The sequence below is a fragment of the Mirounga angustirostris genome, unplaced genomic scaffold (assembly GCF_029215605.1).
Source record: "Mirounga angustirostris isolate CCGP_5_RB_7025 unplaced genomic scaffold, mMirAng1.0.hap1 SCAF_13, whole genome shotgun sequence".
Classification (NCBI taxonomy): Eukaryota; Metazoa; Chordata; class Mammalia; order Carnivora; family Phocidae; genus Mirounga; species Mirounga angustirostris.
The window spans coordinates 57,542,951-57,566,056 of record NW_026991721.1 but is presented as its reverse complement, the minus strand read 5'-3'; the positions used below and the strand labels follow the sequence as shown (position 1 = coordinate 57,566,056).

The window sequence follows — 23,106 nt, the reverse complement described above, 5'->3', positions numbered from 1 at the left end:
CTTCACAAGGTTAGATATGCTCTTTCACTCAGAGCTCTGAAGCAAATGCTCCAGGAAAAAAAAAAAAAAATGGTAGTCATGGTTTAACAGTTTTATGTATAAGAAATAACTAAAGTTTTTATTTAATAAGTTCAACATGAGGCCACAGAATGACATGCCTGCTGAAGACTCCAGTATCTAATCAGGCTGCATTCACAGATGCACACAGGGTCCAGAACTAAGAAGTTGACAGTCCTGGTCAACTCTGAGCTGGTCAAACCACACCTAGGGGTCTGCATCCGACTCTAGGAGCTATGATCTAAGACATTAACAAAAGTGTTCACAGGCAGGAAACCAAGATGAGGAGGAGGCTGAGAAAACATGTTTCCTTCAAAGAACCTGGCTATTTAACCTGGAAAAGAGAAGGCTCAGGGGAGACTCCATCTTACTTCCAGCCAATCTTTGAATCACCTAGGTCTCAGCACAGCTGAGACCAAGTGGGGAGCTGTGGAAGGAAGGGGCTGCCTCAAAAGGCCAACGAGCTCCCTATCTCTGGAGAAGCAGCAGGAAGTGGGGTGGGTGCTAGAGATGGGGAGGGACATGATGGAATTCAATTAGAATTCCAATGAGGAGCAGCTCCAATCTATTTGGGGCATCTTCCCCCACTCTCAGCAGTGACTAGATTCAGTCTTATTCAGTGACTATATGTAGAACCATTTTAATAATTTGCTCTTTACAAAGCACTTTATACTCATGTACTTTTAAGGCCAAGTTGCTGCCCATCTTCATCTGTCTTCTCTAAACCTTCCAGCAACTAAGATTGACAACCAAGCTGCCTATTACCTTCTGAAGACTTCCATGCCTTCCACAGGTCCTCCACACTGATGAGCTTATCCTCACCATGGAAGGTGCTGTGTTTCACTGTCGGGTCATGGTAATTGAGGTCTTCCCTCAGGAACTGCAAGGGAAAAGCACACAAGTCACAAGAGATACCTAGGAGCCAGCCCACCAAGATCTCCATGCAGGCCATCCAGCTTTCCACAGCACACTCCATCCACCCAACGTACATGTGTATCACACCACTTATCTGTCTTTCCAAGTGCATATGTCCTAGTTGCCAACTACACTGCCTCTTCTTTTTTGTTGTATGTTTCACTTGAAAAAAATGAGTAAGTCCTCCCTCATATTTTTCTAATTATGGATAGATACTAAATAATAGTTAACCAGAATTCAATCAGCTAGAAGAAGGAAGAAGGATGGGGAAAAAGAATTAACAATTTGCGATCACTTGTTTATACACTAAGCAATATTCCAAGAACTTCTACAATACTTTTTCATCTAATCCTCTACAACCAATGAATTATCACACCTATTTTACAAACGAGAACAGTAATACTCTAAGATAATGCAACTTGCCCCAAATCACATTAAATTGAGAGATTAAATTACTTGTTATGATGGTTTTAAAATGTGTCCACAATTCTATGACAATCCTCCCACAAAAGGTGAATTCCCCTCCCCCTGAATATAGGTTGACATGAGTGACTCATCTTCTAACAAACAGAATGTGGCAGCAGTAATGTCAAATGACTCCAAGGCTAGGTGAGAAAAGGCAATACAGAGTCCACCTGGCTCTCTCCCTTTTGGGACACATGCCTTGAGAGTCCTGAACAACATATATGGAGCCTGGCTACCCAAAAGCCACCATTCTGGAGAGATCATGTGGAAAGACCATATAGAAATATAGAGAGATGTCTGAGCAGCCGGAGCTGTTTGTCTCCACAGCCCAGGAGTCAGACATGTGAGTGACTGAGGCTTCAGGTGATTCCAGTCCCCAGCTTCTGAGTCACTGCATCTGATCTCAAGTGGACACAGATGAGCTGTCCCTGCTGAGCCATGCCCTGGTTGCAGGTAAATGACAAAAGAAATGTTGTTGCTGTTTTAAGCCATTGAGTTTTGGGGAAGTTTGTTATACAGCATTAGATAACTCAAACATTTCCTCAAGGTTACAGCTGGCAAGTGATGGATTTGTATTCCAACCCAAGAGATCTCACTTTATTGTCCAAATTTTTCCCCAGCACTGTAGATGCTGTCCTTTAATTATTGGTATTTCTTTTCATAATATACTCTTACAAGAAAAAAGAAAAGCAAAAGAAATCAAAGCTTTTAGAAATTTTTTTTTAGATTTTATTTATTTCTTTGAGATAGAGAAAGAGGAAGAGAGTGCATGCGTGCACAAGCAGGGGGAGCAACAGGCAGAGGGAGGGGGAGAAGCAGGCTCTCCACTGAGCAGAAAACCTGATGTGGATGGGGCACCTGGGTGGCTCTGTCAGTTAAGCGTCTGCCTTCGGCTCAGGTCATGATCCCAGGGTCCTGGGATCGAGCCCCGCATCGGGCTCCCTGCTCCATCGCAGGGAGCCTGCTTCTCCCTCTCCCTCTGCTTGCTGCTCCCCCTGCTTGTGCTCTCTCTCTCTCTCTGTCAAATAAATAAGTAAAATCTTTAAAAAAAAAAAAAAAAGGAAGAAAGAAAGCCTGATGCGGGGCTCGATCCCAGGACCCTGGGATCATGACCTGAGCCAAAGGCAGACGCTTAACCAACTGAGCCAACCAGGCATCCCGAGAGAATTTTTTTTTTTTATATTTTATATTTTATTTATTTATTTATTTTTAAAGATTTTATTTATTTATATGACAGAGAGACACAGCGAGAGAGGGAACACAAGCAGGGCAAGTGGGAGAGGGAGAAGCAGGCTTCCCGCTGAGCAGGAAGCCCGATGCAGGGCTGGATCCCAGGACCCTGGGATCATGACCTGAGCCCAAGGCAGACGCTTAACGACTGAGCCACCCAGGTGCCCCGAGAATTTATTTTTAATAAGGATTACACAGGTGACGTGGTAAAGAGCCCAGAGCAAAGAGATTTTGTCGATTCTTAGAAAAACGAAACTGATAAAAGTATTTTTTGATTTTTTTAAGTCAGCCTTTTAGGCCATCTGACCTTCAATTCATTTTATGCTGTAAGTTGTGAGTTTTAACACTTTTTCCCAAGTTGCCACCCTGTTATCCCAACCCCATTCATTAAATTATCTTTTATTCATTTTGAAAAATGCTATTTAGTAATAAATTAAGTCCTTATGTATACTCGAGTACATTTCTAGGCTCCGCATTCTTTTGCACTAAATGATATTTCTATTTTTGTAATAGCGGTTGACTATTTTATTATGCCTTTTATTTTATTTTACACTTCAATAATAATTTCTAATGCCTGGACCCCCTCTTCCCATGGCTCTTATATTTCAGAATATTTCTTGTCAGTCTCAGCTGTTGATTTTTCAAAATTAATTTTAGGACAATTTTGTTAATTTATTGAGAGTCTGATTGCTCTCCCTGGACACCTAAGTGATGAGATCACTAGACCTTAGACAGCAGACACAGGGACATCTCAGGGAAGACAGAGTCACAAGCAGTCTGACATAGCCAGTCTGGGGACAGAAATTCATTCATTCATTTAGTCAACAGATGTAAAATTTCTAAGTACCGGGCATAGTTCCAGGCACTAGAAATGCAGTAAGTAATAAACAAAACAGATACAAATCTTTACCGTCATTGAGCTAACATCCTCTTAGGGTGAGAGAGACAATAATTCCTATAAAGCAAGAAAGAGGAATAGGAAATGCCAAGAGTAGTGGTATTCATGGTCTGTCATTTTAGACAAGTCAAGGAAGGTCTCGTTAAGAAGGTAACTTTCAAGCATATATCTGAAGGAGATGTTAGAAAGGCAAGCAGAATAACTGGGAGAAGAGTATCTGAAGCATAGGGAATGGCAAATGCAAAGGCCCTGAGGAAAGAACATGCTCAGTATGTTCAAGGAATAGCAAGGGGGCCAGTGTGGCTGAAGAGAAATGAGAGGCGGTGACTAGTGGGACATGAACTAGGGAAGAACCAGGGGTCCAGATCATAAGCCCTTGTAGACCATTATAAGGACTTGGACTTCGACTCTGAGAGGGAAGCTGTTGGAGGAATTTGACAGAGATGCAACATGATCACATTTATATATATATATAAATATGCATGTGTGTATATATATATGTATATATACACATATATATATATTAAGATTTATTTATTTATTCCAGAGAGAGAGACAGTGCGTGCACACGAGTTGGGGGGGGGGCAGAGGGTGAGGGAGAGAATCTCAAGCAGACTCCCTGCTGAGCACGGAGCCCAACTCGGGGCTCAATCCCACAACCATGAGATCACCATCTGAGCCAAAACCAAGAGTCCAATGCTTAACCAACTGCACCACCCACGTGCCCCTACATTTATATATTTTTAAAGACTGTTCTAATGGGTATTAACGAGGGCACGTGTCGTAATGAGTACTGGGTGTTATACACAACTAATGACTCGTTGAACACTACATCAAAAACTAATGATGTACTTACTATATGTTTGGCTAATTGAACATAATAAAAAAATAAAAATTAAATTAAAAAAATAAAAGACTGTTCTAAATGCTGTGTGGGAGAGCAGACTATAGGAGGGCAAGGGCGAGTGCAGAGGAACAAGTCACGTGGCTACTACAATAATCTAGCTTGAAATGAGGTAGTAGTGTGGACGTAACGAAAAGTTGTCAGGATTTGCAAATATTTTAGAGAGATCAAATCTGTAACCCCCAGATGACAGATATGGGGTATGCCCTGTGTTGGCCCTCTTGGGCTCTAACCCAGACCCTCTTAACCTAAGACTAGAGAAACACACATCATATGCAGGCCTTAGGAGCAGAAATGCCAAAATCTCCAAGAGAGGGGATTTTCTGCCATTCCCAGCTAGCTTTAGGAAACCATCTGATGACACATACCAGCTGCTGATCGGGAACCAATAAGAAATAGACTGCTTTTTATAGCCAAGTCTGATCACTGAGGTATACGGAGGACAGAGAAGCTCATGGGAAGAAAGTACAAGGAGGACCTGCATGGGGCTCACATCCAGGGTCCATCGGTGCCCCATAAACCATGCAAAGAAGGAGTGGGATCAGAAAACAAGGCCAGCAAGAAGATGGTGCCAAATGAGGAATGTGGGCTGACAGAAGCTCTACCTGAAGGAAGGGCCTGAAGCTGAAGGGAACCTCTTTAGAGAACAAAGACATGGGATGCACCAATCAGACCTTAAGAGGAGGAAAGGCAGTATACTATAAATAGAAAGAGTGCACAACCTATAGAAACAGACCCCTTCCTTCCTGTGTGACTTCTGGGCAAGTGATTTGGCCTCTCTGACCCAGTTTCCCCATCAGAATGAGAACTAGGCATCCCTCTCATCTAAGCGTGCTAAGGAGTAAATGAGACATGCTTGCAGAAGTCAAAAGCTGCCTTTGCACCTATCTTTTAAGGGCCCACAGAGCATTTTCTAAACGGAACCCATATTTAAAAATCAGATTTCATACCAAGAAAGTCCAGCTTTTCAGGCTATCTTTATTTTTTTTTATTTTTTTTAAGATTTTAATTTTAAGTAATCTCTACACCCAACATGAACTCACAACCCCGAGATCAAGAGTCCCATGCTCCACCGAATGAGCCAGCCAGGCACCCCCAGGCTATCTTTAAAAAAAAAAAAAAAATCTAAAGATCTAGACACTGAACTCCTAGATCTTAAGGGCTTAAGGGCTGCAATTCAATTGCAAGGGAAATGGTGGCTCAGGGACTTGTCAAGAGCTGGTGTTGGCATGGCAAGCTCATTATTTTTATATAGGTTGTCCATTACAAATTAACTTCAAAATGCAACATTTTCTGAAGATGCTTTTATTCACATTTTACTTAAAGCTAAGGAAAAAAAAGTCAATTGTCCATATCAAAGGACATGATGTACATGTTGTCATCTGGAGCCGCTTGGTGGGGGGGGGGGGGTGCTGGCGGAGGTCAGGAGGCCTCCACCCCCACCCCCAGGGCACCACTCCTGGCTTTGCAGAAGGACCGGCAACAATGTGCCAGAGCTGAGCATCAGCTGCCCCCTTCTGAAGAGGCATGTGCTCTCTGGTCTGGGAGCAGAGAGCTTGTGATTCCTGATGCACACAGAAGCACTCTGTTACGTTGTAAAGCACAACTCAAATGTTAGTCGTCATTATTATTGGCAGGCGGGTGAGATAAGGAAGGATATGAAAGTAAGAGAAAAAGCTTCTTCATCAAAGGAGGCTCTTCTGGGCCGTGTACGCCCTCACCAGTGTTACTATCTCCCCTGCCAAACCATAAAGGCTTTCATGGAGGTCCCAGTGATCCAGCCATAAACACAGCAGACAAGAATGCTGCACCGAACTTGAACTCTGACGTCCAATGTACCTGAGGTAGGCTCTGCCACATATCCCTCTGAACTCTGCCCCACATCCAGCTAATAGCTAACGTCTGATTTAAGACAAAGTTTAAAAGCAACAAAAAGCAAAACCCAAACCAAACCAAAGAGGCGACTTTTGGCTCCCACAACAAAGATTTACTATTTCAGACTGAGAACAAGTAGCTCTTCTCTCAGGAAGGTCTAAGAAGGCTCCCTAAACGTCTCGCCTTACCACGGGGAATGCAGCACTGGCTGGAGCCACAGCTCAAGAGCTCTCTGAAGAGCTGGGACCAGCTGTCACGAGGTATGTTTAGCTCTATGAGCTCAGAAAAGTGATCTCCCTGGCGGTGGTGCAAAGAATTCAACCCCACCCCCACCCCAAGTGAAGCAGTAGTGAGGAGATGTGGGTGAGAACAGATGGATGGGAAACATCTCTCTAGAGCCCCCAACAAAACAGGCGCAGCCAGCTTCAGCGGTGAACAGAATTCACGGATGTAAAGCTGGAAGAGGAGGAGCACACCTTTGGGTGCAGGGATCCGGGCAGAGCTCCTGGCTATCTCCTTAGAACCAATTACTCCTCCCTCCCATTTCCAACTGTGTTCCCAACTGCTCACCTTCCATGTCTCCCAAACCAACCCACAGCACCTCCACTCCCACTTAGCCCCCTCCTCACACATACACACTCTTTAGAACCCACAAGATACATGTCCCACATCTAAGACGCTTCCCAACTCTTGTGCACCTCTTCGACATCTAACAAGGACCCACATTTTAGCTATAATAGCTCTAAATGCCATCTGTACAAAGTGCTGGGACTTGGATGTCTCATAGGTGAAGTATCTGTCCCCAGTGAGATCAGAAGCTATTGCTGAGGGCACAGAGAGGACAGTCATTTCTCACTCACCTTTGTACATCTAGTCCCACTTCTGCCAGTCCATCTACCACATTAGTCACCAGAATGACCTTTGTAAAGTACAAATCTGTAAACTACACCAGTGCACCTACTTAAAATCTCATGCCTCCTCATTACCTACAGAATAATGCCCTAGCTTCTTGGCCTCCTATTCAAGGCCATTTACAATCTGGTCATAGACTAACTTACCAGGCAGCCATTTTCCCTCCTTACCAGACAACTATAGTCCAGACCAGGGGCCAAGAAACTATGACCATGAGCCAAATCCAACTTGCTGCTTCTTTTTATAAATAAAGCTTTATTGAGACATAGCCACAGTCATTCATTTAGGTACTGCCTATAGCTGCTTTCATGTTATAAAGGCAGAGTCAAGTTGTTGTAACAAAGATTATATGGCCAACAAAGCCTAAGATATTGACTATATGGCCCTTTATAGAACATGTTTGGGGCACCTGGGTGGCTCAGTTGGTTAAGCGTCTGCCTTTGGCTCAGGTCATGATCCCAGGGTCCTGGGATCGAGCCCCACATCGGGCTCCCCTTCTGTCTGCCTCTCCCCCAACTGGTGCTCTCTCTCTCTCTCAAATAAATAAATAAAATCTTTAAAAAAAAAATTTTTTTTTAAAGAAAAGAAAATGTTTGCCAACATTTGCTCTATATACATCAAGCCACTCAGGCTCCTTGAAAAAACGATTGCTCGTTATACCTCTAAGTGTTTATACAATGTGCTCCATTTAAAATGTTTTCTCCTTCTCTTTATCTGCTAGAGAAAAAGTCACTGCCTCTGTGAAGTTTTCCAGACCTCTCCCAAGCAAGTTAATTGCCCTTTTCCATTTATTCTCTTAGTTCTCAGGGTATACATTTATGACAGTACACTATAATTACTATTGCATCACCACCCCTTTACTATCCCTAAGCAACTCAAATATAGAAACCATATTTTATTTGTCATTTATCTCTAACCTGTGTCTTACAAATTCTCTGGAACACCTAAACAAATAATTAATTTAGCTCCATAAGCCCACCTCCAAGCACAGGTCTGGCACAGAGCAGGATATGTGGTTATTAAATAACTGAATGAATGTCTCTCACCCTACAACACCCAGCAGGGTGCTTAGCTTACCATAACTAGTCAATGCATCTTATCTCCCCTACACAAAAGGAAGAAAAAGGTCCCCAAATTGTCAGCCAATGTAAAATAAAGATATTCAGCTAGGGGCCAGGCAGTTACACTGGCTTGGATTTGGTGTAGCATGATGGTTTAGAGCCTGATTCTGGAGCCAGGCTGCCTGGGTTTGAATCCCTGTTCTAGCACTTACTTTCAGTGCATCATGCACATCATTTCTAAAATGGAGATAACAGTAGTACAAAACTTCATAAAACCCTCAGGTTGAGGGTATTCATGAAGTACTTAGAATAGTCCCTGGCACAAAATAAGCTCCCCTATGTGTGTGAGTGAAGCTCTCCTAAATATGAATATATTTCATGTATTGTATGAAGAATATAAAGATATTAAGAATGTGCAGTCCTGGAGCTCACTATTACAGTGATGCTGATCTCTCACATGTAAAGAAGACCCACAGGGGAGGTAAAAGATAGATATGTCCTAAGTGCTTGCTATATGAAGGCCATGTGCCAAGAGATCAGCAATAGAGAAAATTAAGACAAGGCACTTGTAATCCACTGACCTTCAAGGTCTGTTCTGTCCTCCTCTATGATTCTTACTTTCAAAAAAGCGTTAACTCCAATTAAAACCAAAATTTCACAACCTTATGCAGCACCCTACCTGACTTCAACTGCCACTTCCTCCCATCTGCTGTGATAATGAATTACTTGAAAATCTCTGAAAGCACCAAGCTCTTCACCAGTCTAACGTCTTTGCACATGCTATTCCCTCACCCAAACACTCTACTTCTTCTCCTGGTCATTCTAGTCATCTCTTCAGACCCAAATTACATGTCAGCAACTCTGTGCATGGGTAAAACTAACAGGTCTTCCTCTTCTGTGACTCCCTCACAGCATTCACTCATCCTCCCGTAATATCCTCACCCGTTGACATGGCTATTTCCACCACTAGAGGAACTTCTTCCAAGGCAGCCGCTATGCCCTCCTGCCTTCCCTTTTTCTCCTATATATCCAGCACCTAGCATTCAGCACCCAGCACATACGCAGGTACAGAGAATCCCTCTGGGATCGAGTCCTTGCCATGGAATCATCCTTAAGATGTTGTCAGATCATGAACTGGGCACATGACAGAGATAAATCCTAAAGGTAGCATCTCAAGTTCCAGCCTTCTAGGTAACTGGCCAGAATGGCAAAGACTGGGAAACTCTGACATCTCTTGTCTTTCAAACTTTCAGGACCAAAGTACATAAGCTAGCCAAGGACTACTGGCTGGGGAATCTTTGTCTTAGGAAAAGAGGATAGAAATAGGTCACTAATTTCAAAATATTTCCCCAGAGAAAAGGGATCATCTTCTTAATTGGGGTCAAAACTATCACATCTTTCAGAGAATGAATACACAGCACTGGACAGAATGCGTTGTGGGTAAGGATGTTTTAGAAAATTGATGAATTAGAGGGGACTTCTGGCTTGATAGCATGAGAAGCTCCATGGATCCACTATCCAGTGAAACTGGCAAAATTATTTTTTTAAAGCAACCGTTTAAAGTTTCTGGAAATGGTCCTAGAGCATACACCAAATGAAGAAAATTTTGCCCAAGAATATCTACTAAAACTCAGTAAGAACTGTGAGAATCTGTAGTACCTGAATTAACACCTGCTCCCTCTCTCTCTCCCCACTTCCAAATCAGTAAGACAGGAACTCCACTCCAGACTGGTGCCGCCAAGAACACTGGGTTCTCTGATCCCAAGCTCCCAGCTGGAGGGCTATCTGCCTGAGAGAAGCAGGATATCAGCATTTCTCATGCTGCCCCCAGTTACTCTTGCTTAGGCTAAGTTCTAGGTGAGTCCAGCCAAGAAACGGGCCTCCCTTCTTCCACCCAGCCCCCACTTACGAAGCAGGGACTTCACCTTGGACGCAAAGCCACTGAGGATCCTGGGGCCCTGACTGCCATTGCCCTGGCTTATAAGACAGCAATTATACTTTGGGAGAGGCAAGCCAAGACAGCCTGAAGCTACTGCCACACCTCCACGGAGTGCTCAGCTCCTAAAGTGGGGTATCACTCAAAGAGAAGCACATCATTATCCCCACCTCCAGCTCCAGAACCATGGCTCAGAGATTTTGCCTGGGGTGGAGAGCAGGCTTTACACAGAGTTTCTAACCTCTTCCTAAAGGAAATTATTTTATTTGCAACAGACTGTGAAGGAGTTCAAGACCAAGGGCATTCTCAAAAACAGTTGAGGGTAGTGGTAAAAGGCATTTAGGAGATTGGTGGATTCATTAGAGATAGAGGTTAACTGTAGGCTGGAGAATTTGCTGGTGAGAACTGGAGAAAGAGCTGGGAAGAGCCCTCCTGGGGTAAGAACAAACCTCACTTATCTCAGGAACTATTCTTTCAGAGGAGCCCCAATATGACTGGATCCATCTGTGGAGTAAAGTTATGTCCCAGCACACGTTGAAAACAATAGAGTAATCAGACAACAACTAAGCTTAACAGCTAAATGTGGCCAGGAAAAAAGATTCAATGAGGGCCCTACCCAAACCATTGTCATCCAAAGGTGACTGTGGACATATCCAAAGCTCTACCCTCTGAGGAGAAACATGAGAGGCTTCATACTGTAGAGGATGGGTGGGAATGGACCACTAACAAGATCTTGCCAGCCACCAAACAAATAAGCAAATAATAATAAGCCCCAGAGGGGGTTGAACCAGTTCCCAGAGTTGCTACAATATACTATCAGAAACAACCAGTTCCCAACAAAAATATACAAGGCATACAGATTAAGAGGCAAATATGACCCATACAGCAGAAAAAAACACAAGCAAAGGAAACCATGAGAGTAACCAAGTTTCAGATTTAATAGAAAAAGACTTAAAAGTAGCCATTATAAATATGTTCAAATACTAAAGGAATGTGTGATGACAAAGTCACATCAAATAAAAAATATCAATAAAGGGGTGCCTGGGTGGCTCAGTCGTTAAGCGTCTGCCTTCAGCTCAGGTCATGATCCCAGGGTCCTGGGATCAAGCCCCTTATCAGGCTCTCTGCTCAGCGGGAAGCCTGCTTCTCCCTCTCCCACTCCCCTGCCTGTGTTCCCTCTCTCACTGTGTCTCTCTATATCAAATTAAAAAAAAAATCAATAAATATAAATTACCAAAAAGAACCAAATAGATGTTGTGAAATTGAAAAGTACAATAACTAAGATGAAAATTATAGGACAGAGGCTCAAACAGGAGAGCTGAACCAGCAGAAGACAGAATTGGCAAACCCGAAGAGAGACTGAAAGAGATTACACAATCCCAAAAATAGAGAGAAAAAAGAATGAAGGAAAATGAATCATCTCAGAGAAATGTGGCACACCATTAAACACATATGCATAAAGGGGAATCAAAAAAAGACAATAAAGAGAAAGGAACAGAAAAATATATTCAAAGACACAATGGCTGGGAAATTCCCAACTTTATTCAAAAACATTATTCAGAAAGCTCAACAGACTCCAAAGAGGATAGGATAAATGCAAAAGGATCCAGAGGCACATCACAGAAAATACTGAAAGCCAAAAGCAAGAAGAAAATCTTGAAAGCAACAAGAGAAAAATGATTTGTCACATACAAAGTAAACTCAATAAAATTAAAACAGCTACCTTCTCATCAAAAACAATGGATGCCAAAGGCAGGGGGATGACATGTTCAAAGTGCTAAAAGAAAGAACTGTCAACCAAGAATCTTATAGCCAGCAAAACTATCTTTCAAAGGTGAAGGCAGGGGCGCCTGGGTGGCTCAGTTGGTTAAGCGACTGCCTTCAGCTCAGGTCATGATCCTGGAGTCCTGGGATCGAGTCCCGCATCGGGCTCCCTGCTCAGCAGGGAGTCTGCTTCTCCCTCTGACCCTCCCCCCTCTCATGCTCTCTCTCCTTATCTCATTCTCTCTCTCAAATAAATAAATAAAATCTTTAAAAAAAAAAAAAAGGTGAAGGCAAAATAAAGAGACTTCCAGATAAACAAACACTGAGAAAATTCATTGCTAGCTGACACACCTTACAAAAAATACTAAAGGGGGCGCCTGGGTGGTTCAGATGGTTGAGCGTCTGCCTTCGGCTCAGGTCATGATCCCAGGGTCCTGGATTGAGTCCCGCATCGGGCTCCCTGCTCGGCGGGAAGCCTGCTTCTCCCTCTCCCACTCCCCCTGCTTGTGTTCCCTCTCTAGCTGTCTCTCTCTCTCTCTGTCAAGTGAATAAATAAAATCTTAAAAAAAAAAAAAAATACTAAAGGGAGTTCTCAAAGCTAGTAAATGACCCTAGATAGTCATTTGAATCCACATGAAAAAATAAACCTGCTCCTTTTTAAATAGATTCACTCATTCACTTAACAATATTTACTGAATACCAACACTGAGCCAAGCACTATTCTAGGTGGCTAGGGATTTAGCAGTGAATAAGACAGATCCCTTGCCCTTATGGATATTCTAGACAATAAATAATAATCAATGATTAAATGACAGAATCCAGAAGGTGACTGAGTCCTTGAAAGCAAAACAAACACATCAAAAAGAAGTGATATGTAATGAAGGTCTGTGCCAGAAATGGGGTAGAGGTAACAGAATTCATTACTAAATAGGGTGGTCTGGGAAAGATCTCATCAATAAGAAGTCTGAGAAAAGAAAAAAATATTTGGGAACATAAGGGAATTATCAAAGCAGATATCTGGGAGAAGACTATCCTAGGCAGAGGTAAGAGCTAGTACCAAGGCCCAAAGACAGAAACAACAAGACGTGTTTGCAGACCAGCAAGCAATGTGACTGGAGTGAAAGACCCAGAGAGACTTAGGATCTATAATCCATAGGGAGATGGTAATGATAAGGTAGAGCCAGATCACATAGGGCCTTCTTGACTCTGGTGGTGACTCTGGCTTTCGCCCTAAAAGAAAAATGAAGCTATTACAGGGTTTTGAGCAGAGGAGTGAAATGATCTGGTTTACATTTTTTCTGTTAAGCTCTCTACCTACTACACTGAAAACAGACTGTAGACATGGTGATCTGTGAGCAGGGCAACTGTACCTCAGTGCCTGTAGGGGAGTGGTGGTGAGAAATGATTAGATTTGGGACATGTTTTGAAGGTAGAACCCACTGGATTTATCAGTGGATGTGGGGTGTGAGAGGAAATATGAATGATTCAGAGTATTTGGGGCCTAGGCAACAGAAACAATGGAATTGCCTTCAACCGAGATAAGGAAGCCTGCGAGTAGAGCAGGTTTTGGATGAGGTGATACTCAGAATCCAGTGTGAAGTATGTTAAGCTTCTGATGCCTTTAAAATTCTTAGAAGAAAACACAAGGGTAAATTTCCATGACGTTCGATTTGACAATGGATTCTTAGGACATCAAAAGCCTGAGGAGCAACAAATATAAATAAATAAACTGGACTTTATCAAAATTAAAAACTTCTGTGCTTCAGAGGTCACTATCAAAAAAGTGAAAGGTGAACCTCCAGAGTGGGAGAAAATATTTGCAACTGACATACCTGATAAGGGACTTGTATCTAAGATATATAAAGAAATTTAACAACTCATAGTAAAAAGACAAACAGCCTAATTAAAAAAACAGAAAAAGGATATGAATAAAGCATTTCTTCAAAGAAGATATACAAATGGTCAATAACCACATGAAATGATGTTTGACATTATTAGTCACGCAAATCAAAACCATAATGAAATATTATTTCACATCCACAAGGATGGCTGTGATAAAAAAAATCAGATAATAACAAGTGTTGGTGGGGATTTGGAGAAATTGGAATACTCATTCATTGCTGGCACAAATGTAAAATGGTTCAGCCACTTTGGAGAACAGTCTGACAGTTCCTCAAACAGGTAAACACAGAGTTACCATATGACCCAGTAATTACACTCCTAGGTATATACTCAAGAGAAGTAAAAACATATGTCCACAAAAACTTGTACATCTATATATAGCAGCATTATTCTTAATAGCCAAAAGGTAAAAACATACTAAATGTCCATCAACTGATGAGGGAAAAAGCAAAATGTGGTGTGTCCATACAATAGAATATTCTTCAGCCATAAAACGGAGTGAAGTTCTGACACATGCTACCATATGGATGAACCTTGAAAACCTTATGCTAGGTGAAATAAGCCAGGCACAAAGGACCACATATTGGGGCGCCTGGGTGGCTCAGTTAAGCATCTGCCTTCAGCTCAAGTCATGACCCAAGGGTCCTGGATAGAGTCCCACATTGCATGGGGCTCTCTGCTCAGCTGGGAGCCTGCTTCTCCCTCTCCCTCTGCCTGAGGCTCTGCCTACTTGTGCTCTCTCTCTGTCAAATAAATAAATTTTTTTTAAATCTTAAAAAAAAAAAGAAGACCACATATTATGTGATTCCATTTGTAGGAAATGTCCAGTATAGGCAAAATCTATAAATACAGAAAGCAGATTAGCAGTTGCTCAGGGATGTGAGGAAGAGGCAGATAGGGGAACAATAACCAATGTGTATGGGCTTTCTCTTTGAGGTGATGAAAAGTTTCCAAAATTAACTATGGTGGGTGCCTGGGTGGCTCAGTTGGTTAAGCGACTGCTTTCAGCACAGGTCATGATCCCGGAGTCCCAGCATTGAGTCCTGCATCGGGCTCCCCGCTCAGCGGGGAGTCTGCTTCTCCCTTGGACTCTCCCCCATCTCGTGCTCTCTCTCTCTCATTCTCTTTCTCTCTCTCTCAAATAAAGAAATAAAATCTTTAAAAAAATTAAATTAAATTAAATTAACTATGGTAATGGCTGCACATATATGCGAATATACTCATAACCATGGAATTATATGCTTTAAATGGGTTAAATTATATGGTATGTGCATTTTATCTCAATAAAACTTTTTAAAAAATTGATGGGTCAGACCAGGGGCCAGGCAAATGTTTTTTTGTAAAGGATCAGGCAGTAAATATTTTAAGCTTGGTAGACCATACAGTCTCTGTCACAACTACTCAGTTCTGCTCTTCTTGTGTGAAAACAGCCATCGACAATATGTAAATGAGTAAGAGGGGCTCTTGTACCAATAAAACTTTGTATTTATGGACGCTGAAATTTGAATTTATGGAAATTTCACATGCCATAAAACTCTTCTTTGCATTTTCCCCCCAACTATTTAAAAATGCAAAAGCTAGTCTTAGTTTCTAGACTGTAGGTGTATTTAGTCAAGGGGTCAGCAAACTATGACCCCTTTCTAAAAACAGGAAGGGGGTCATAGTTTGCTGACCCCTTGACTAAATACACCTACTCCTCCCTCTGTAACAGCTTCAAGTATTAAGGAATTCTCTCTCCCTTACAATCCCCATAAACAAGAGTCAACTTTGATTCCCCTCTCAGTTTTTTCCCCCATACTACCGTTTCTACACATGGCTTTCCAAGACTCTGGGACATGAAATTCCAGCCAAGCACTTCATAGCAGGAAAACCTCCTGGACTCCGTTTCCAAAATAGAACACTTGGCAAAAGAGTTGAGGGCTCACCATGTGTTCCTTTTAAATGCTACTCACCTTTAGGCGGTGAGGGGACAAGGGAAAAGGCTTGGGAACAGAGAATATAAAAGAGTAAGACAGGAGCACTTGGCTGGCTCAACTGGTAGAGCATGCGACTCGATCTTGGGGTGGTGAATTCAAGCCCCACATTGGGCAAAGAACTTACTTAAAAAAAAAAAAAAGTAAGACAAACTCAAGTCCATCTTTAACAACCTTCAGGCTCCTAATCACTGTAAGAGGGAGAATTTAGGCATATATGTCAAAGAGCAATACCAAATAACTGTCCTTAAGAACAAAATGTATTAGTGTGTCATAGTACCACAGAGAAGGAAGAGGGAGTAGTGAAGATGTTAGGGGTTCTAGAAGCCTTTACTAAGAGGCATTTATTTATTCATTTGCCCAACCAGCCATTTAAAGGAGCAACACTATGTGACATGCCCTGTGCCCGGATCCAAGAACACAGAGATTAATCAGACATATTTAAAGCACCAAGGTGAGGGGCGCCTGGGTGGCTTAGTCAGTGAAGCGTCTGCCTTTGGCTCAGGTCATGATCCCAGGATCCTGAGATCAAGCCCCACATTGAGCCCCACATCAGGCTCCCTGCCTGCTTCTCCCTCTCCCTCTACCCCTCCCCCTGCTCATGCTCTCTCTTGCTATTTCTCTCTCTCAAATAAATAAAATCTTAAAGAAGGAAGGAAGGGAGGGAGAGAGGGAGGGAGAGAGGGAGGGAGAGAGGGAGGGAGGGAGGGAGAGAGGGAGGGAAGGACGGACCGACCAAGGTGAGACAGATAAAGAGAGAGTCAATCCTTGAAGGCAAGAACCACTGCTCTATGTGGAGGGTACGGCTGAATCTGTCCTCAATCCCAAGGACAGAGCCCAGAAACTCTCTCTCCAATCCTTCCAAACCCACACTGCCTCAGACCCACAGAGTTTTCCACTCTAAACTAATCGGGGAGCTTGCTCACCCCCCAGAGACATCGGGCCTTGTGAAGTGATACATAGGACAAATCTCACAGATACAGCCTCAAATCCCATCTCTGCCACTTAATCACAAGGTCACCGTTGGCCTGTAAAATGCACACAACCTCACAGTGACGATGTGGAGAAAATGAGACAATGTAAGGCACAGTCCCTCAGAGTGCCTATGTGTAGAAGGTGCTTCATAAATGTTTGACCCTTTTGAACCCAGCTCCCTTGGCAGGAGGGCTCATGCTGTGGAGAATGGTGTGTCCTAGATGAACCAGCCCCCAGCCTCTGAGTCCCAGAGACTTCTAATCTTAGCTCCCGCTCCTCAAGATGCCAGGTGGCTAGATGAAAGATGGGCGAGTCAGCGCCACACTGCTGAGTGCACACCTACCTGACCCACACCTGCGAGGGCGTGGCATTGCAGGGCACCAAGCGGAGAGAGAAGAAGCTGGATAGCAACACTATTAATGACATTTTCAGGCAGCATCATGGGTCACAAAGGATTCTTACCATCCATTATCTTATTGGAATCACATACTGCCCATCAAAGAAAACCCTACCCTATAAAGAAACTATTCCCTAGACACCTTCCCACTTGATGTCTCCCAAACTTGCCATATTTTTTGCCTCCTGCCTTTACTCATGATCCTTTTTCCTGGGATGCTCCTCCTTCTTTTCATCAGTAAACCTTGCTCATCTTTTAAAAACCAAGTTTCAGTTTCACCTGCTCTGCAAAGCCCGCTCCTGACACCCCGTCAGTCAGAATGAGAGCCATCTGTTTACAATCCTTCTAGTTTATCATCTTTGGGATAAAATCCAAGTTCCTCAGTATGGCAAGAATCTGGCTAATGCCTGTCATTCCCACCTCATCTCATCTCCAACCTCTCCCTCCCTGTCCCATTGTTACAATCTATGCTCAAGTTAAAAGAACCACTGACTTCACACATCACACATTCATTCCTTCACTGGCTATACCTTTCCCACCTCTGTCCCCAGGTTAACTCCTCTGCATCTCTCAAAATTCATCTCAGGCATCACCTCGTCTGGGCTGTGTTTCCTGGCATCCTAGGATAAGTCAAATTTTCTCCTCTTAAAATTCCAGGAAAAAAAAAAATTCCAGAGTATGCAGTACTCATCTCTCATCACAACACCTATTAGGACATGAATGTTCTTCTGCCTCACTAACATGTGAGCTCCTTGCAGGTAGAAAATTTGTCTTCATTATTAGTCTTTGCATATCCAGTACAGAGCAGACACAAAATATGTCTGGCAAAGGAAGAAAGAGAGAAAGAAGGAGAGTGGGGGAGAACAGGAGAACAAATAAGGGGAGGGTCACGAATCCTCATGTGGATCAGCCATTACGTCGAAAACCAATTGTTTCTGGGGCACCTGGGTGGCTCAGTCATTGGGCGTCTGCCTTTGGCTCAGGTCATGATCCCAGGATCCTGGGATCGAATCCCGCATCGGGCTCCCTGCCCCGCGGGAAGCCTGCTTCTGCCTCTCCCATGCCCCCTGCTTGTGTTCCCTCTTCTCACTGTGTCTCTCTCAAATAAATAAGTAAAATCTTAAAAAAAAAAAAAAAAAAAAAGAAAGAAAACCAATTGTTTCTAATGCAATGCACATGCACAGACACGCACAGAGAGACTTGCATAAATAAACACAAACACCAGTTAGGTCACAGGCAAGGCCTTGGGAGCCAACCACCGATTCCTCCTTAGACAGGATGATTCAGAAGCTTATACCTGAAGCAGGGCTTTTCTCTCTCTCTGCGGGCTTGACCATTTCTGGTTGCTAGATGACCCACCCTTGCATTCTGCCTACCACCCTGTAGGGTCCAGATCAGCCTAGATTAATAGCATCTTTGGAGTCCCGATTATACTTCTGCCTCTGTTTCCACCTCCAGGTCCTGCATACTATGCTGTTGCCCAACCATTTGCTCTTAACCTTCTCTTTGATTCTTGACCTGGCTTACGGGCTTTCTCTCAACTCCTACGTCCTTGGCTCTGTGTTTCTCCCCTGCCTCCACTTCTTTTCATACACACAGACACATCTAAATACAGAAAGACACATAAAAATACAAAAAGGTGGGGCGCCTGGGTGGCTCAGTGGTTAAGCATCTGCCCTCCACTCAGGTCATGGTCCCAGGGTCCTGAGATCCAGCCCCGCATCGGGCTCCCTGCTTGGCAGGAAGCCTGCTTCTCCCTCTCCCACTCCCTCTGTTTGTGTTCCCTCTCTTGCTGTCTCTCTCTCTGTCAAATAATAAAATCTTTTAAAAAAATAAAAAGTAAATTTAAAAAGGCATAAAATGACATACACACACATGCAAAGAAACAAACACAAGGCACATAAACACAACTACACATACTGACACACACACACACACAGAAGTCTTACAAATCTACCTAATCCCTGTCATCACAGGATTGCAGTCCAGAACAAACAAAGCAGACTCACCAACAAAGAGGAGGGAAGGAAAACAACAGTCTGCATAGTGAGAAAGAATTTCCCTGTCTGTCAAAGCAAAGCACCGTCTGGGTTTTCCTGGAAACACGAGCGGTCCCATCTGGGGGAGCTGCTGCTTCATTCTGTATCTGGCCAAGGCACTGGGACAGATTGCAAACTAGGCCTACTCCCTCTGATGTGTAGCTCAGCTTGTCTGGCAACTGGTCCCCTGCCCTGAGTGCTGGCTGACAAGGCGTCTTCTGCTACCCCGGCTTGTTAGATTACCTCACCCTTATTCCTCTCGCAACTCCCACAGTCCTGTGCTCACCAGTATCACGGCCATGAAATGTGCTATTGTCACTGCCAGGTCACAGGTCTGCCACTCTCGCTAGCCTGAGAGCTTATCAACGGCAAAGAGTATCTTATTTTCATCTCTATTCTACAGATGAGGAAAGGGAGCCTCCAAGTTACTTGGCCTTACCAATTTACATTGCAAAATTTGGATTTGAATTCAGGTCAGCTTCCAAAGCTTACGCTTAGACTTTTAAAAAGGCAATGTCCAAATACTTTGTTCTAAGAAACTCACAAGAGTGTGGGCTGAAGGCATGAGCAAGGCTACAGAACTTGAACTCAATGGGAGTTGGGAGGTGAATGCTACAACCACCCTATAATTAAGTATTTACAAGAAAAAATGTGGACAGGTCATTCCCTTAGCCTAAGGACCAGGTTTCGCCTGAAGAATGATGTCATTCACGGTATCACTCATCTCTGTTCTGTCCAAAAGGCCTGAGCAGACCTCAATCTGTGCTTTGCCTAGATTAGGGCAGGGGGTCAGAATGTTCTACAAAGCAGGAGATAAGATGGTGATTGCACCAGGAGGCTGGCAGGAAGCTAGAAGGCAAAAAACCAGAAGGATGCCGCCAAACTGTAACAATTCTTCAGGTCAAAGAAGAATTACTGTAGCAACAGACATGTCTACATAGAAACCTATGCTGAGGTTGTCTGAAAAACTGCAATTATTTCTTTTCTGCCCTATTTTGCATATAGTAAACCGAAGAAAGAAAGAAAAAGGCAAAAGCGCCCTGCTGTCAAAGCTGTTCAAAGAGGAAGAAAGGAAATCTATGTTCAGGATTGGGTCCAGGGACCAAGGGGAGAGCGCTGCTTCCCATGGGTCAGCATGGCAGCAGCGGCGGGAATCAGAGGGAGGCTCTGAGCACAAGGTGAAGCCAGGAGAGATAAAACCAGGGCTACTTAGCCAGCTGCCTCTGACATCTCCCCTCCTGGAGCTCCATATAGTAAGTGCCAAGAATTTGATTCAGGGTCCTGGTATGTGGGTGAGAGGGAATTACCACCTGGGTTCTCCCATAACTTTCTTGCCATCTTAGCTTTTCCATAAGTGACAGCTACAAAAAAGAAGAAGGAAGGAAAGAAGGAAGGAAGGAAGGATGGAAGGAAGGAAGGAAAGAAGGGAGGGAGGGAGGGAGGGAGGGAGGGAGGGAAAAATAGAAGAAGGATTCTCCCAAAGAGGATGCCCCAGGGCTCTTCAGTCTGGTGTCCTCAAAAACCATCTATACCTACCCAGAAACAGGGAATCTAGCTCTCAGGTAGCTAACCAGGGATCTCTGCTTCCAGATACCATGGACACACAGACTTGGAAGACCCTCTGCATATCTGTCAAAGTTAGGAGTCAGGGAAATGGAGATAGAACTCAGCAGGGTTTTCAAAGTGTTTTCTATAGAGCCCTATGGGGTCCTAGGGGTTGGGCTACAGCAAGGCAAGTGGGAGGTGACCGCTATACCAACCAGTGTTGTAGTGACTCTTATTTTTTTAACATCTTTATTTAGATATAATTTACATACCAATTTAGTGTACAACTCAAGAGTGCTTAGCATTTTCAGAGGTGTGCAACCATCACCACAAGTTTAGAACATTTCCATCAGCCTCATGCAGATCTGAGTTGCAATAACCCCCAAAATGGATAACTATGAGCTAATTCAGTCTCAGTTTTCTTATTGGTTATATGAGAAAATTACTACCTATCCCACAGGTTTCTTTCTTTTTTTTTTTTTTTTTAAGATTTTAATTTATTTTTTGACAGAGAGAAAGACAGCGAGAGAGGGAACACAAGCAGGGGGAGTGGGAGAGGGAGAAGCAGGCCTCCCGCCGAGCAAGGAACCCAATGCGGGGCTCGATTCCAGGACTCTGGGATCATGACCTGAGCCGAAGGCAGACGCTAAACGACTGAGCCACCCAGGCGCCCCTATCCCACAGGTTTCTTGTCAAAATTCCGTGTGAGAGTGTAGGGAAAGCCCCCAGCACGGGCCTTGCGGGTGGGAGCAGGGGGAGAGGACATAACACTTGTACCACAATGAACAAAACCACAGGCCGGGCACTTTCTACACGTGCTTTCATTTCGTCTTTGCTAGAATCCTTCAAGGCAGAGACTACTGCCCCCATTTGACCATGAGGAAATGAAAGCTCACAGAGATTTAAGAAACTTTCCAAGGTCATACAACCAACAGTTGGTGAAAGGGCACCTGAACCCCTCATCTTTCTTGCTCCAAAGCCTGTGCATACTTTCACTCAGTCACATAGCCTTTCAGACTTCTGTCTTTTTTTTTCTCTTTTCTTTATCTCTGCCCTCCTTGTACATGTTTTTCTCTAAGTCTTTCCTATTATTTTAACTACAGGGATTTTACCTCCATCCAGATTCTGTATGTGACTCACAGCATTGGGTAGAGGGCTAGGGAAGGAGTCACAGAGGTCAGACATACACATCATACACTAACGAAGCAAGGCTGTATCTGGATCCTAGACCCCAGCACTCTGAGACACAGCCCGCCACTGACTCAGCCACCATCCTGGCCGGGAACTCACAAATCCAAAGCACCCTGTCCCCATGCCACTGACCAGCCAACCTTGTACTCTTGCTCTGCCCTACGGAAACAATTCAAGGGGCACTTGGTGATAAGATAGGATCATTGCCTTCAAATCAAATTTCAAAAATACTTAACGCATCACCTTTATGTGTAAGGCCCTGTACCAGGTACTGTGGGAGAAATAGTGATGAATAAGACCCGATTCCTGGCCCTGGAGGCACTCACAGTCTAGTAAGACAGACAACTAATTACAATACAGAGCAGAGCGATATGCCAAATGAGAGATTCATGCCAAGTACTCTGGAGCATGGAAGAGGAAAAATTACTTCCCACTGTAGGGAAACAAGATTTCTAGGAGAAAACATTTATTCTAGGCCAGTAGTCCTCAACCAGGAGCACTTCTTCGTTTTTGTTGTTGTTGTTGTTGTTAAGATTTTATTTATTATTTATTTGAGAGAGAGAGAGAGCACAAGCATGAGAGGGGAGGAAGGGCAGAGGGAGAGGGAGAAGCAGGATCCCCGCTGAGCAAGGAGCCCAATGTGGGACTCAATCCCAGGACCCTGGGATCATGACCTGAGCCCAAGGCAGATGCTTAACCGACTAACCACCCAGGCATCCCAACCAGGGGTACTTTTATTCCCCAGGGCGACTGACAATTGGCAAGAGAGACATTCTGGTTGTCACAACTTTGGGGGAAAGGGGTGACGGTGGAGGTTTGCTGCTACCCATATCCAGTGTATAGAGGTTGAGGATGCTGCTAAACATCCTACAATGTACAAGATAGCTCCCCACAACAAAGAGTCATCTAGCCCAAAACGTCACTAATGCTGATTTTGAGACCCCTGACCTAGGCCTGTGTGGACAGGTGGAATTTTTACAGGCAAATGGAAGGCAGAGAGATGCTGAGATGAAAATTTATCTAAAGCAAAGGCAGGCGCCTGGGTGGCTCAGTCAGTTAAGTATCTG

General features: G+C 43.7%; 1 protein-coding gene across 4 annotated transcripts in view; it reads right to left on the bottom strand.

Annotated features, from left to right (window-relative positions):
• Positions 1 to 23,106, bottom strand: part of STIM1 (stromal interaction molecule 1) — a 188,220-nt gene that overhangs the window by 54,578 nt on the left and 110,536 nt on the right. For all 4 annotated transcript variants that reach the window (XM_045894291.3, XM_045894292.3, XM_045894293.3 and 1 more), the window contains exon 3: positions 823 to 937. In XM_045894291.3, the coding sequence (XP_045750247.1) occupies positions 823 to 937 (115 nt within the window). The remainder of the gene's footprint in view (positions 1 to 822; positions 938 to 23,106) is intronic.